General features: G+C 52.0%; 5 protein-coding genes across 5 annotated transcripts in view; 3 read left to right on the forward strand and 2 right to left on the reverse strand.

Annotated features, from left to right (window-relative positions):
• Positions 1 to 935: 935 nt before the first annotated feature.
• On the forward strand, positions 936 to 8,477 carry A1O5_07947 (FKBP12-rapamycin complex-associated protein; the record flags this gene model as incomplete). Its single annotated transcript, XM_007748532.1, has 2 exons — positions 936 to 1,065; positions 1,117 to 8,477. The coding sequence occupies 2 exons, from the start codon at positions 936 to 938 to the stop codon at positions 8,475 to 8,477; spliced, it is 7,491 nt and encodes a 2,496-aa protein (XP_007746722.1).
• An 832-nt stretch (positions 8,478 to 9,309) lies between these two features.
• A1O5_07948 (phospho-2-dehydro-3-deoxyheptonate aldolase, tyrosine-inhibited) lies at positions 9,310 to 10,446 on the reverse strand (the record flags this gene model as incomplete). Its single annotated transcript, XM_007748533.1, has 1 exon — positions 9,310 to 10,446. One exon carries the CDS (start codon positions 10,444 to 10,446, stop codon positions 9,310 to 9,312), a length of 1,137 nt encoding a protein of 378 aa, XP_007746723.1.
• Positions 10,447 to 11,429: 983 nt separating this feature from the next.
• A1O5_07949 (uncharacterized protein) lies at positions 11,430 to 12,305 on the forward strand (the record flags this gene model as incomplete). Its single annotated transcript, XM_007748534.1, has 1 exon — positions 11,430 to 12,305. The coding sequence occupies one exon, from the start codon at positions 11,430 to 11,432 to the stop codon at positions 12,303 to 12,305; it is 876 nt and encodes a 291-aa protein (XP_007746724.1).
• Positions 12,306 to 12,664: 359 nt separating this feature from the next.
• A1O5_07950 (uncharacterized protein) lies at positions 12,665 to 13,687 on the reverse strand (the record flags this gene model as incomplete). Its single annotated transcript, XM_007748535.1, has 1 exon — positions 12,665 to 13,687. The coding sequence occupies one exon, from the start codon at positions 13,685 to 13,687 to the stop codon at positions 12,665 to 12,667; it is 1,023 nt and encodes a 340-aa protein (XP_007746725.1).
• Positions 13,688 to 14,655: 968 nt separating this feature from the next.
• Positions 14,656 to 14,809, forward strand: part of A1O5_07951 (uncharacterized protein) — a gene marked incomplete at both ends in the record, with an annotated part of 1,049 nt that continues 895 nt past the window's right edge. Inside the window, one exon of the mRNA XM_007748536.1 lies at positions 14,656 to 14,688. Coding sequence (XP_007746726.1) covers positions 14,656 to 14,688 — 33 coding nt within the window. The remainder of the gene's footprint in view (positions 14,689 to 14,809) is intronic.

Genomic DNA, 14,809 nt, shown 5'->3' on the forward strand with positions numbered 1-14,809 from the left:
TTTTTGCGGTGAAATCGCCTGTTTCAATCATCATTACCGTCGAGATGTCATCTACACACTTGAACCGACGAGGGCAGGCCAGGGCAAAAGGGGGTATATGGCTTCCGCCACCAGCCCTAGCTATTCGACTGGCCGGGTTTCGTACAGAATTACTTCAGATCTCTCCCGTAGGCCAGGTATATGCGAGGATTCAGGACCTATTTTCATTACGCAGGCTCCTCCAAGAGGCATTCCGATCCTGCTCCGCTCCTGTCCAGATGGCATGTCCCAACCTTCTCTCTCTCATGCGTAAAGGAGCGTCACTACCCGGTACCGTGGAGACGATGATCTTTGCGCTTTCACGATGCAGAAAAGTCAAAGCGTTGAGCTAATGCCGGCCTTACTTCTACCGAAGTATGGAAAGCAAATGAAGGAAGAGCTAGGGTTGACGGAGCTCTCTTAACAATGCAATGGGCGTGCAGAGGACGACAAGTCGCAAACATGTCGAAGTGGTGAAGGAAGCATCAAATTTGAGAATCCAACAAGTGAGAGAAGTGACACACTGCAACACCTCGTTGAGTACTGGGTAGGGACACTGCTGGGTGCCTGGACTGCCTAGGAATGCTCTAGTGGGCCATTCTACTGGGTAGGCTGCTCAGCATCCAAAAGAGCCTCAGCCAGCTGCGAGGGCGCTAAGGAAACCAACTCACTCGTTGTGCCGCCGCCAAGACAGCCTGCCAGAGTCTCCACATGCGTCCTGGGCATCGTAACGCAGCCGCAGTACCCAGTATTGTACTACCTCCATCGGTGCCTCCCCTCATAGAGTTCAAAAAGTCTCCCGCGACATGAAATAGGCGAAGACTTCATCCTCCCACAACCTTCACAAAGGGTCTCCGCGACGTCTCTATTCCTCAACCCGCGCCCAGAGGTCATCCTGCAGACCATGGTTCTGCATCATGGCGTCGTCGCAAGGTCCGGGTCCAGACCCCAGCGAGCGCATCTTCGTTGATCTACGAAGCAAGAATGACGAGGTCAAGAACAAGGCTGCAGCAGAGCTGCGGGATTTGATCACATTACTCTCAAGAGGTCAGACCTCATCCCATGCATCTTTCTGATGTACTGACTTTATTTCCAAAGAATGGTCCCCCGAACGATTCAGCGCTTTCTACGACAGAGTTACCACCCGCATCAGCAACCTCATCGTCCAGGCCCCCGACCCAAGTGACAAGGTCGGAGGAGTCTTGGCCTTGGATCGACTCATAGACTGCGAGGCAATTGATCCTGCTCAGAAAGCTTCAAAATATTCCAACTACCTGCGGGCAGCTTTGAAGAGCAATGACTACACTGTACTGGATGCGGCCAGCCGAGCGCTGGGCCATCTGGCTCGACCAGGGGGAGCATACACAGCAGAGCTTGTGGAAGCTGAAATGACATCGGCCTTCGAATGGTTGCAACCGGAAAGCAAGCAAGAAAGCCGTAAACTGGCTGCCGTGCTTCTCATCCGCGAACTGGCCAAGAATTCACCTACCCTTGTGTACGGCTTCATTCCCCAGATTTTCGAACTGATCTGGAATGCCCTGCGAGACCCCAAAGACCTCATAAGGCGAATCGCCGCTCAGTCTGTCAGTGCATGTTTTGGTGTGATGGTTGCAAGAGACACTCAGTTCCAGAATCATTGGTTTGCCAAAATATACTCTAAAACCCTCGAGGGTTTCCGACCCAACACGTCGGTTGACGAGACTCTGGGATCTCTTCTGATCCTGAACGAACTGCTACAGCAAGGGAACATGTTCATGCACGACTTTTACAGAAATGCGTGTGAAATTGTGCTGCGGCTTAAGGACCACCGTGACCCAAGGATCCGTACCCAGATTGTACAGATCATTCCGGTCCTGGCGGAATACGCCCCGCTCGAATTCATCAATAACTACCTACACAAATTCATGATCTACCTTCAAGCGCAACTCAAGCGGGAGAAGGAACGCAATCAGGCCTTCATCGCCATTGGCCAGATAGCCGATGCAGTTGGTAGTGCCATTGCACAATATCTTGATGGTATCATTCTCTACATCCGTGAATCACTGAGTGCGAAGACTAAGAATCGAGCGGCGGTCGATGAGGGCCCGATGTTCAAGTGCATCAGCATGCTTGCTGGAGCGGTCGGCCAAACACTTAGCAAGTATATGGAGGCTCTGCTTGATCCCATCTTCGCTTGCGGTCTCACCGAACCCATGGAACAAGCCCTTGAAGACATGGCGCACCACATCCCACCAATCAGAGCGACTATTCAGGACAAATTGTTGGATCTCCTGAGCTTGATACTGGTTCGCACTCCTTACAGGCCGCTGGGATGCCCGCCGAATACTTCCCCCCCGCTTCCGTCATTTGCGAAAGACTATGGTGGCATGCCTGCTGAGCACAAGGACTACGAGATTACCCTGGCTCTCAAGACCTTGGGAAAGTTCGATTTCTCAGGCCATATACTTAACGAGTTTGTTAGAGACGTCACGCTTCGCTACGCCACCAACGACAACCCGGAAATCCGGCGCGCAGCTGCACTCACCTGCTGCCAATTGTTCATGCAAGACCCTATCCTACATCAGACAAGCAACAACGCTATTCAAGTTGTTGGTGAGGTGGTGGACAAACTATTGACAGTCGCAGTTGGTGACCCCGATGCTGACATTCGAGTGACTGTCCTTCGAGCCCTGGATAGGAAATTCGACAAGCATTTGGCCCGGCCAGAGAACATACGCTGTCTTTTTCTGGCTGTCAATGATGAGGTTTTTGCAGTTCGCGAGGCTGCCATCGAAATTATTGGCAGGTTGACGACAGTGAATCCGGCTTATGTATTTCCACCTCTGCGGAAGCTGTTGGTCAACCTACTCACCGGACTTGGCTACTCCAATACAGCAAAGCAAAAGGAAGAGAGCGCCCGCCTCATCAGCTTATTTGTTTCCAACGCCACCTCTCTAGTCAGGACCTACGTGGAAGCTATGGTCTCTGCTCTTCTCCCAAAAGCCACTGACCCAAATCCAGGCGTCGCTTCGACAACCATCAAGGCGCTTGGAGATCTTACTTCTGTTGGCGGAGATGAAATGGCTCACCACATTCCAGAGCTTATGCCAATTATCATCGACGCCCTCCAAGATCTCGGTTCACATGAGAAGCGCGAAGCGGCCATGAAGACCCTGCGTTCCCTTGCCATCAATTCGCAATATGTGATCGATCCATATCTGGACTATCCCGAACTCCTTGGAATCCTGATCAACATAATCAAGACAGAAGCCCATGAGGAGCTAAGGACGGATGCCATCAAGTTAGTTGGTGTCTTGGGAGCTCTGGATCCCTACAAGTACCAACAGCTGAGTGAATCTGTTGCGGAGAAGCAGAGCAAGACGGAGACGCAACCGGTGTCCGATGTCGCGTTGATCATGCAAGGCTTGACGCCGTCAAATGAGGAATTCTATCCGACAGTCGTGATCAACACGCTTATGCAAACCATACTCGCCGACCATACGCTCGTCCAGTATCACAGTGCAGTGATCGACGCGGTTGTTACTATTTTCAAGACTATTGGCATGAAGTGTGTCCCGTTCCTGGGTCAAATAATCCCAGGGTTTCTCGGTGTCATCCGCAGCTCCCCTCCACCTCGTCTGGAGTCATATTTCAATCAACTTGCGGTCCTTGTCAATATCGTGCGTCAACATATCCGTGCTTTCTTGCCCGAAATCATTGAGGTCATTCGAGAATTCTGGAACATATCGAGACAGGTCCAGTCCACGATCTTATCTTTGATCGAGGCGATCTCCAAGTCTTTGGAAGGCGAATTCCGCAGATACCTGGCAGGACTCCTACCGCTCATGCTAGGGGTGATTGAAAACGACACAGATCTCAGGAGGGAGTCCTCCATCCGCATCCTGCACACTTTTCTGGTCTTTGGAGCTAGTGGAGAAGAATACATGCACATGATTGTACCGGCGATTGTTGGCATATTCGAGAATCCGGCTGCACCTCCCAACGCACGTAAGGCAGCGATTGACACCCTGGGGAAATTGTCCCGGACTGTCAACGTCACGGACTTTGCGTCGCTGATGATTCATCCATTGGCAAAGATACTCTCTTCCCCTGAAAAAGTAGTTACAAATTCTTCTGAGCGTTCACTGAAGTCCGCTGCGCTAGATTGCATCTGTGCACTGATCTATCATCTCGGACAGGATTTTGTGCACTATTTGCCTCTTATCGAACGGTCTACAAAGGCGGGCCAGATCAATTCTGAGAGATTCCAAAAATTGATTGAAAATTTCAAGAGCGGCAAGGCTCTGCCTGTTGACTTCTACCCGGAGGAGCAATATGGAGCAACTGCGGAAGACACAACTTACTCCAACATCACCTCGATGAGGCTTCCAGTCAATCAACAACACTTAAAGAGTGCTTGGGATACCTCTCAGAAATCAACGAAGGAGGATTGGCAGGAGTGGATGCGACGCTTTAGTGTCGAGCTATTGAAAGAGTCTCCATCACATGCTCTGCGGGCTTGCGCAAGTCTGGCTGGTGTTTATCAGCCACTGGCCAAATATCTTTTCAATTCCGCTTTTGTCTCGTGCTGGACCGAGTTATATGATCAGTACCAGGAACAGCTTATCCAGTCGTTTGAGAAAGCTCTTATCTCTCCGAATATCCCCCCGGACATTTTGCAGACACTGCTTAATTTGGCCGAGTTCATGGAACACGATGACAAATCTCTTGCAATCGATCTTCGAACACTAGGACGATACGCTGCCAAATGTCATGCATTCGCGAAAGCATTACATTATAAGGAACTTGAGTTTGAGCAGGATCAAAATAGCCAGAGTGTTGAAGCTCTTATCAGCATCAACAACCAACTCCAACAATCCGACGCTGCTATTGGCATTCTCCGGAGAGCGCAGGTCTTCGGCGAAGTCGAATTAAAGGAGGCATGGTTTGAGAAGCTGCAGCGATGGGAGGAAGCTTTGGCTGCATATCAGAAGCGAGAGAAGATTGAACCCGACAATTTTGACGTTATCATGGGGAAGATGAGGTGTCTGCACGCTCTGGGCGAATGGAAAATGCTGTCAGAGATTGCACAAGAGCATTGGAACAGCGCCTCGACGGAGAATCGCAAGAATATGTCTGCCCTAGCTGCAGCGGCGGCTTGGGGCAGAGGCGAGTGGGACTTGATGGATAACTACATCAGCGTCATGAAAGAGAGCTCACCCGACCGAGCATTCTTCGGTGCAATCCTCGCCATTCAACGCAACAACTTCGTGGAGGCTCGCAATTTTATCATCCGGGCTCAAGATGGTGTCAATTCAGAGATTGCTGCAACCATCGGGGAATCTTATAATCGTGCTTACAGCGTGGTGGTTAGAGCACAAATGCTTGCAGAGCTTGAGGAAATCATCCTTTTCAAGCAAAGCGAGGGTAACATTGAGAAGCAGAATGCAATGAAAGTGTTGTGGAATAAGAGGCTCCTCGGATGTCAATCCAATGTTGAGGTCTGGCAACGAATGCTCAAGGTGAGGGCCCTTGTTCTCACCCCTTCAGAGAATCCGGATATCTGGATCAAGTTTGCAAACCTCTGTCGGAAGTCCGAACGTATCGGTTTGGCCGAACGATCACTGGCCTCCTTGGGAGGCAGTGGCAATCTTGCTGCTACAGGTCCTGGCGCGGCACCACCCCCTGTTGCATATGCTCGTCTCAAGTTCACTTGGGCGACGGGAAATCAACAACAAGCATTGACCTACCTGCGTGACTTCACAACCCGGCTCGCCGACGAATACCAACAAGCAAACACTGCTCTGGCAAGTGGTGCACACAACGACAGAATTAACAACATGAATGGTCTTGATATGAATGGACATGAGACGATAGCTCAGAGAAGAAGAAACGAGGACTTGGAGAAATATGCGAAGCTCCTTGCAAAGTGCTACCTTCGTCAAGGAGAATGGCAGTCCTACCTTCTGAGAGGTGATTGGACAAGTCCACGAGCTCAGGAACCTGTGCGAGATATCCTCAACTCCTACCAATTGGCAACAGAATACAATGAGTCGTGGTATAAAGCATGGCATGCTTATGCACTAGCGAACTTCGAAGTCGTCACATCTATGGCATCCCATACGGATCAGGATAAAGTGCGCAACCTTCCCGAGCACGTTATCCAGAACCATGTCGTTCCAGCCATCAGAGGTTTCTTCAGGTCAATTGCTCTGTCAAGAACAAGCTCGCTCCAAGACACACTCCGTTTGTTGACCCTTTGGTTTGCCCATGGCGGCCATAGCGAAGTCAACCAAGTGGTAATCGAGGGTTTTGCCTCTGTCAGCATTGATACCTGGTTAGAAGTTATTCCCCAATTGATCGCTAGAATCAATCAGCCAAACGCGAGGGTGCGAGCTGCCGTGCACAGACTATTGGCGGAAGTTGGTAAAGCACATCCTCAAGCACTCGTTTACCCATTGACGGTGGCAATGAAATCATCGGTAGCGCGGCGAGCTAATTCAGCAACCCAAATCATGGATAGTATGAGAACACACAGCCCTCGACTTGTCGAGCAAGCAGATCTGGTCAGCCATGAACTTATCAGAGTCGCAGTGCTTTGGCATGAACTTTGGCATGAGGGCCTGGAGGAAGCATCTCGCTTGTACTTTGGCGATCATGATGTGGAGGGAATGCTTGCAACCCTAGCTCCACTCCACGAGCTCCTTGATCGAGGCGCCGAAACCCTCAGAGAGGTGTCATTTGCTCAAGCGTTTGGCCACGATCTTGCGGAAGCGAGGGCCTTCTGCAACGCTTTTCGCCGATCAAAAGAAATCGGGGACCTCAATCAAGCTTGGGATTTATACTATGCGGTGTTCAGAAAGATCGCGAGACAGCTCCCACAGCTGATGAGCCTCGACCTCAAATACGTGTCTCCTCGACTAAAGGATGCGCATGATCTTGACCTGGCCGTTCCTGGTACCTACCAGTCCGGCAAGCCCATCATTAGGATTGTGAGCTTTGATCATGTCCTGACTGTGATACCCTCCAAACAAAGACCCAGAAAGATGACACTCAAGGGATCAGACGGCGTGTCTTACGCATTCCTCCTCAAGGGTCACGAAGACATCCGACAAGATGAGCGTGTAATGCAGCTATTTGGCCTCGTCAATACTCTGCTTAACAATGACACCGAATCCTTCAAAAGACATCTGAACATTCAACACTTCCCAGCCATCCCCCTATCTCAGAACTCCGGGCTGCTTGGATGGGTGCCGAATTCTGATACTCTGCACAATTTGGTCAAGGAGTATCGCGAGTCAAGGCGCATCTTACTGAATATCGAGCACAGGATTATGCTGCAAATGGCACCAGACTACGATAACCTCACGCTCATGCAAAAGGTGGAAGTTTTCGGATACGCCATGGACAACACCACTGGCAAAGACCTGTACCGTGTGCTCTGGCTTAAATCAAAGAGTTCTGAGGCTTGGCTTGATCGACGAACGAACTACACCCGCTCACTAGCTGTGATGTCAATGGTTGGCTATATCTTGGGCCTTGGAGACCGTCATCCGTCAAATCTCATGCTTGATCGCATCACTGGCAAGATCATCCATATTGACTTTGGTGACTGTTTCGAAGTAGCCATGCATCGGGAAAAATATCCAGAAAGAGTTCCCTTTCGCCTAACACGAATGCTCACCTTCGCCATGGAAGTCAGCAACATCGAAGGTTCGTTCCGCATCACGTGCGAAAATGTGATGCGCGTGATCCGCGAGAACAAGGAGTCAATTCTCGCAGTGCTTGAAGCATTCATCCACGACCCCTTGCTTAATTGGCGTCTCAACACTCGAGAGTCCCCCCCCCGACCTCACTTCCGTTCCGAACGGAGACAGAGCATAATCGACGCGCCTGGTGCGCAGGGAGGAGACTACGATCGCAGCCCCATGGAGAGTGCGAATAACCCGGCTGCGATGATGAATGCCCAGGGACAGAGTCATGTTGGCGCACCACCAGGCCGTCGACATCGACGCAGCAGTGTTCTTGACCCAGCGATGGTAGGCGGAAGTGTCCTCGACAAGGCCATGGACAACAATGCTGCGGCTCAGGAAGCCAAGGAGGTACAAAATGCTCGAGCATTGCAAGTCCTGGCCCGCGTGAAAGAGAAATTGACTGGACGCGACTTCAAGCCCGCTGCACCTGGGACAGCCTCGTACGCAGTTGCAACGGCTCTTCGCGCGGACGTTAACGGACTTGGTCTCGAGTCGCTCATGAACGTGAATGGTGGGGCGATGAACAATTTAACCAACGGCACAATCGGGGCCATAGACATGCAGGCGCACGGGACACAAGTCTCCATTGCGGGAACGGCGCCGGAGACGACCATGGCGGGGATCGGTGGGTTGGGTGTTGCGGAGCAGGTGGATCGCTTGATTCTGCAGGCGACGAATGTGGAGAATTTGTGTCAGCATTATATTGGGTGGTGCTCGTTTTGGTGATTGAGGAATTATCACATGGGGGCACATTGCTTCTTTCGAACCGACACCCATATCGCTACGAGAGGCTATGGCCACTTCTTGTATGTCTGGGCCTTGTTTACAAGGCGACAAACTATCTAGGGACAGGAAAGCGGGATGGAATGGACAAACGACTCCGTGGTGGCTTGGACAACGGCACGGGAAGAAAATCACTGATCGAACTGCTACATCTACCTTGTCTTACCTTGCCGTGAGATGGCTCAGGGTCTTGCTCAAATGTATGCATCGCATCGCATAGCATAGCGTGACAAAGCACAGCGCGGATGGTCACCACACACAGAGAGAGGAGGGCTTTTGGCACATAATGCATGATGGAAGCTAAACAGACTGTCACTAGATGCCGTCGATAATCCAGCGACCGTGTTTATCTCACATGAGTCAAGCCGAGTAGGATCGTGTAAGATCAAATCGTCGCAATATCATTACTGCATAGAAACATGTATTATAGATAACGTAGAAGACGCCGTGGCTTCGACTGGATTTGACACCGCTCCTGGAACGATGAGATATTCTCACATACATTTCCTTTTCCACTTTGCTTTTGTTGGTTTTTTTGGGGCTTTGTGGTTGTCTGTTGCTTCGTCTTTTTGCCCCCGCCAGCTCGCTCCATGCTTTTCTAGATCGTATGCACATGTTTTTGTTCAACAACGCCGCACATGAAGAGAGGAATGCGTATCTCGAACGCAACAAATCCCGACGCCCACATGTTGAATTCTTCTTAATGCTTTTTGCAGTCGAAAGCATAGACAAAAAGAGTCGGGTGGACAAGCACAACATGAAACACATGGCTCCCTTAGTGGTGCCCATTCGATACGCCGTTCGTCCCGTTCTGGTGGGTCTTCCTGACTTGTCTCCTTGCCCTTACCGCCTCAGCCAACTGCTCCAAGACCTCGACCGTCGTCTCCCAATCGATACAGGCATCCGTAATGCTGACTCCCTTTTGCAGGCTTTCAAGACCCCCTTCAGGGGGGACCTTTTGATTCCCTTCGTTGATGTTCGATTCAATCATGACCGCCACGATCGCGTCTTCTCCCTGCCTCAGCTGTTCGCTTATAGCTTGAGCGACTAAAGGTTGATTCTTATGGTTCTTCTTCGAGTTGCCGTGGGAGCAGTCAATCATCATGACTTCTCTATGGCCCTTGGATTTCAATGCGGTGCGAGCTGCCTTTACGGATTCTGCATCGTAGTTCGTGCCCTTTGAGCCTCCGCGGAGGATCACGAAGCCATCTTCGTTCCCGGATGTTTTTGTTATGGCAGCCAACCCTTGTTTTGTGACGCCCATGAAGTAGTGTTTTGCGGCGGCGGCTCCTACGGCGTCGATAGCCACGGAAAGGGAACCATCTGTGCCGTTCTTGAAACCCATAGGGAAAGAGAGGCCAGAAGCGAGTTCTCTGTGCAGCTGAGACTCGGTTGTTCGGGCCCCGATGGCACCTAGAGAGATTAAGTCGGCAAGAAACTGCGGAGATATAGTGTCGAGCATTTCGCTCGCAATGGGCATGCCCATTGACGTGAGGTCGGCGTAGAGCTGTCTCGAGACACGGAGGCCTTTATTGATTTTGTAGGATTCATCAATGTCAGGGTCGTTGATGAGGCCTTTCCAGCCCACGGTGGTGCGGGGTTTTTCTAGGTATGCACGCATGATGATGCATAGATCCGCGGAGAGCTTTTCGGAGAGCTCTTTCAGACGACCAGCATATTCAAGGGCTGTTGCAGGATCATGGATCGAACAGGGTCCGACCATGACAAGTAGCCTGTCGTCCCGCTGGTGGATGATATCTTTGCATTCTCGACGACCCTTGGCGACGGTCTCGATGGAGGTCTGAGACGCAGGTATCTCGGCTTGCAGGAGGGCGGGAGGGATCAGAGGGTCATAACCAAGGACTCGAACATCCTCGCCGGGCGTTGGAGCAGCAGCGTCGACGGCGGGCATTGTGAGAGAAGAACAAGCGGAAAGGTCAGTGTCGAAAGAGAAGAGAAGACGAGAGATGACAGGGCGAGGAGAGGGAAGGGAAGGGTATGAAAGAACGAGGAAAGACGGAAAAGAAGAAAGGAAGGTGAGGTATAGCTATTTTTTTTTTGGAGCGGGAACCGCAGTCACAGTCACCTCAGTCAATAGCATGATTCACAAGGGCGACGTGCTCGGGAAAATTTTGGGCGGCGGGCGGAGAGCACAGGGAGGGAGGAGGGGCAGCGCAGCCAAAGAGCGCAAAGGAATTGAGAAGGCGGTGTGACTCGCGGTACCGGATAATGATTTCTCCGCGATTCCGCCGGGGGGCGCTAGTGCTACCGTCAAGTCACTAACCTACGACCACTAGAGTTACGTGCACGTGAGCCACTAAGTGCCGAGAGTGCCAAGTGCCACAAAAATGGTGATGGCAATGACGTAGTATCAGGGCGGCTAACCCGTGGCTTGGCTCCCTCTCCAGTCTCGGCACATCTACCCAGTACCTCTCTGCCTCGTACTTGATACCTCGTACTTCCCCCCTTCGTCACCTACAACTTCTCCCTTTTTTTCGCACATCCCTCCACATATGTACCAGTATCTCCCTCTTAGCAGCTCAGCCGCCCCCTTATACAAACATCCCAGAGATGTGACTCGTGCGGAACGCTGACTTGCCGAACACCTCGATCTGAGACCGGCCATTCGCCTTGGTCGCAGGCGCGCGCTCTGGTTGGTCCTCTCTCAAATTGTCCTTGTTTCATCTAGGCAAAGACGTCAAGCACCCCGACACTGCCACGGTTTGATCGACCCTCCTTGCTCACGGGGCCATGACTTGCATTTCGACGCTGGAAACATAAGAACATCCTACTAATCACACCACAATCGCTCCTCATCCCACGTCCGCTCCGTCAAAATCGATGTCGAGTCTTGGTCTGTGTCCCAGGCAGCCGACCAACGCCGATCCTTGTGCCATGGCCGACGTCGACACCTGTGCTTTCCATTTCAACATCTCAACTCCCCCCTTCAAACGGAAACGACCGTCTGACCATCTGGAGGACGACAGTCGCTTCTTTGCCCGCGACTCCAAACGACGATCCACTTCGACACACTGTCTGCCCATCCGCTTATCGCCCTCCTCGCGACCACATGTCTCGGTTCCTCCCGCTTCTTACTCCCTCTTCACTTCGATATACCAGCAACCTCCGACTCCGGTCGACACCTCGGATGACGATGAGAATTCCGGTCAGCCATTCAACGAGACCGGAGATCAGTGGTCGGCCGCGAAGAACGACTCGCAGCTCGGCAACCACAATAGCACGTCGTTAGAAAAGGCCCGATTCGGCGATCCCGTTGATGTCGATATGGATCTAGCCATGGCTCCTCCCATCGCGCAACCGAGGATACGACGCGCTCGGTCCAACGATATTATCCCTCCTGAACGCGACTCCAACTTTCTTTGTGCCATGGACAGCTTTGCTCGGGAAAGAGTCCCAACACCCATCAGCGGCCATTTCGACAACCGCGTCAGTGATCTGCCCAGCGTCCCGCGCCACCAGTTTCCACCACTACGCACGGCTCTCAGTCCGATGATCGAGCAGGAGTCGTGGATCACTCGAGATGGTCTGCCGAGCCCGGTGGAGGCCCAGGACATGGACACCGCAATGATGATGGATCGGGATGAACCAGCCACCCAAGTGCATGTTCCCGCCGGGAAATATGGACTGGATGGAAACACGAGTCCTTCGGGTCGAACAAGGACGGCGAGACTTCATATGGGATATCTCAATGATTGTGAGAAATGCGTCCAGAAAGTGCCGGGCCACTACAGCCATATTATATGGACTTGACGGAGCATGCAGAAGCGTCTCGGCGTTTGGGGCTGCTATGGGCTGCATGATTTTGATGAGCAATGAGAATAAAGATTGAACGAGATGCATGACGATACGGTTTTGGTGGGTTCCTAGATTACAAGGATTCACTCGATGTTGCGGCTGAGTATTTGCGAAGTCAGCGTGAGCTTGCAAGCAACACAGACCAGCGCATTGCCTGTTTTAGACGATGGATTTTTGATTTGAGAGTGTTGTGCGGCTCCCTCTGCACACGGGGGCGCGCGCCGTCTTCCATAACTGTACAAATGACATGTCTGAGACGCCGTGCCATATCAGGCATCAAATCCTTTACAGACCTCCCTCCCATTTCCACGCATCTATGACTTGCTGTTGCCTCCCCTAATCCAACTCAACCAACTTCTTCCTCCTTCCGTTGAAGCTCCGGCAACACTGCCCACCACGTTGCTGGCCATGACATCCAACGGCCCTCCCACAGTTGCCGGTTTCGCGCCAAGGTCCTTTTCGCCTCGTCCAGTCTCGTCTTCCACTTTTCTCGTGATATACTCGACCTTATTCGCGGGCACAGGGCGTCCCTTTGAATCGATGCCTACCCCCTGGACGCCACTCGGTGCCACTCGAACGCCTTCCACCGCGGGAGTCCCTGTTAGAACAGGTCGGACTTCGCCTTCAATCCAGCCTTCCTCGTCTGCCTTGATGCCCCTCTGTTTCCACGCGGCTCTGGCTTCCCTCCGACTCTTCTCCTCGGCCGTCTCCTCCCCCATTGTCCCCTTTGCCACCTGTCCACCCACAACGCCCTTCAGCTTGCTCCAATAGCCTTCCTGCTTCTTCCTCTCTATCTCCCTCATCCTCGCCGCCTCTATCTCCTGGCCTGCACGCTCCTGCTCAAGCAAATGCAACTGCTCCGCGTTCGCTTCGCCCTTTAAGAAAGCCCTCCTGGCTTCGTCCAACCTGTTCAATTCCCTCTCGACCCACGCCCGCTTTTGTCTTCTCGAGTGCGCGATGAGCGAGATTGTGCCGTATGCGGTCACGCAGACCGCTAGGCCGGAGAAGAATATCAGGCCGTACGCGGTAATGCGGTGAGCGCGATCGGCAATGACTCGACCGCTCGAGATCAGGCGGTCAAGAGGGGAAGAAATTGCGGATGTTTTTGCGGCTTCGTGCGCGGCGCGGAGACGGGCGACTCTTTCCATTGGCGTCTCGTTCGAAGAGGGTACTTTGTGGGAAGAAGGAGGTTGTGGAGGCGAAGGGGAGGAGGACGGTGCTGGAGAGGATGTGTTCCTGCCTGCGGGACGCGAGGCAGGTTGATAGGTGAATGTGGTAGCATGGGGTGTTGTAGAGGTGAAGCGAGTAAAGGTGTCGGATGCCGGCCGCCGCGACATTTTGGGGATGAATGTTTTCATTATTTCTTCCACAGGTCCAGGGAGAGAAAAAGGGCGAGGAGGAATCCTCTGATGTTACAAAGTTGGCATGTAAAAGTTTTCGTCCAGAGTGGGTTGGTGTTGTACAAGAAATAGAAGAGAAAACAAAACCCGAGGGCACCGAAGCAGCAAGTGGTGGACAAGCAGTGGTTTTGAAGATGCCTGCTCTGCAGTCACTTTTGATGTCTATGCAATGGAATTATTACAATGGAAAATGAAGCTTCGAAGAGAAGAGCGAAGCATCGCATGACGGCGACACGGAGACACGGGATTGGATTACGGGGGGGTCGCCCAATCATAACTGGTATTCTTTCCGAGGCCCACTTTTCTCCTTTTCCCTTCCAACTGTTAGAAATCCCACGTATTACTTAATACAGAGACAAACACACATACACCGAGAGAGAGAGAGAGAGAGAGAGAGAGAGAGAGCTGCCCAGCACCTTACTTTGGACCATAGCATGGTAGCATGGCTAGCCTTCCCTGTCCGCTTTCAAGGGATGTGGCTGCCTGCGAGGACAACGGCCGCAGCCTATTGGGACCAGCAGTGGTGGCTCGCTGAACCCTAAATACGCTTTACAGGTAACTCATTTCAGACAACAGATCCTGTTTATGAATCAGTATTTGTGAAATGACGTAGGTTTGGGCTTGCTCAAGGAATAATTAATGTGATATAACTTCCCTTTGACACGGACAACATGTAGCCCTGATACAAGGGGCGCAGCCTTGCCAAGACGCGAGGCTGCCGTTTGCCGAGACATCTCGCTTCTTGATTCTGCCCCCTCGACCTTGAACCTTGGATCCTCCACGTATTCCTTCATTGGGACTGCGTCCTCTTCGCTGGTGCGGTAGAAAGCTCTTGCTAACATCCATGGACTTACTTGTTGTCGTGCCTGAGGTCACATTCCTTTTCATCTTATCCTAAGGCCGACATGGACGGTCAGCGGAATCCTGAGCTCCAGCGTGTGCTAGCAGCACTGAATAGCTTTTCACAACACCAGCAACAACACCAACAACAACACCAGCAACAACACCAACAACAACACCAGCAACAACACCAACAACAACACCAGCAACAACACCAAC

This window comes from Cladophialophora psammophila (genome assembly GCF_000585535.1).
Source record: "Cladophialophora psammophila CBS 110553 chromosome Unknown aczJe-supercont1.12, whole genome shotgun sequence".
NCBI classification, from domain to species: domain Eukaryota; kingdom Fungi; phylum Ascomycota; class Eurotiomycetes; order Chaetothyriales; family Herpotrichiellaceae; genus Cladophialophora; species Cladophialophora psammophila.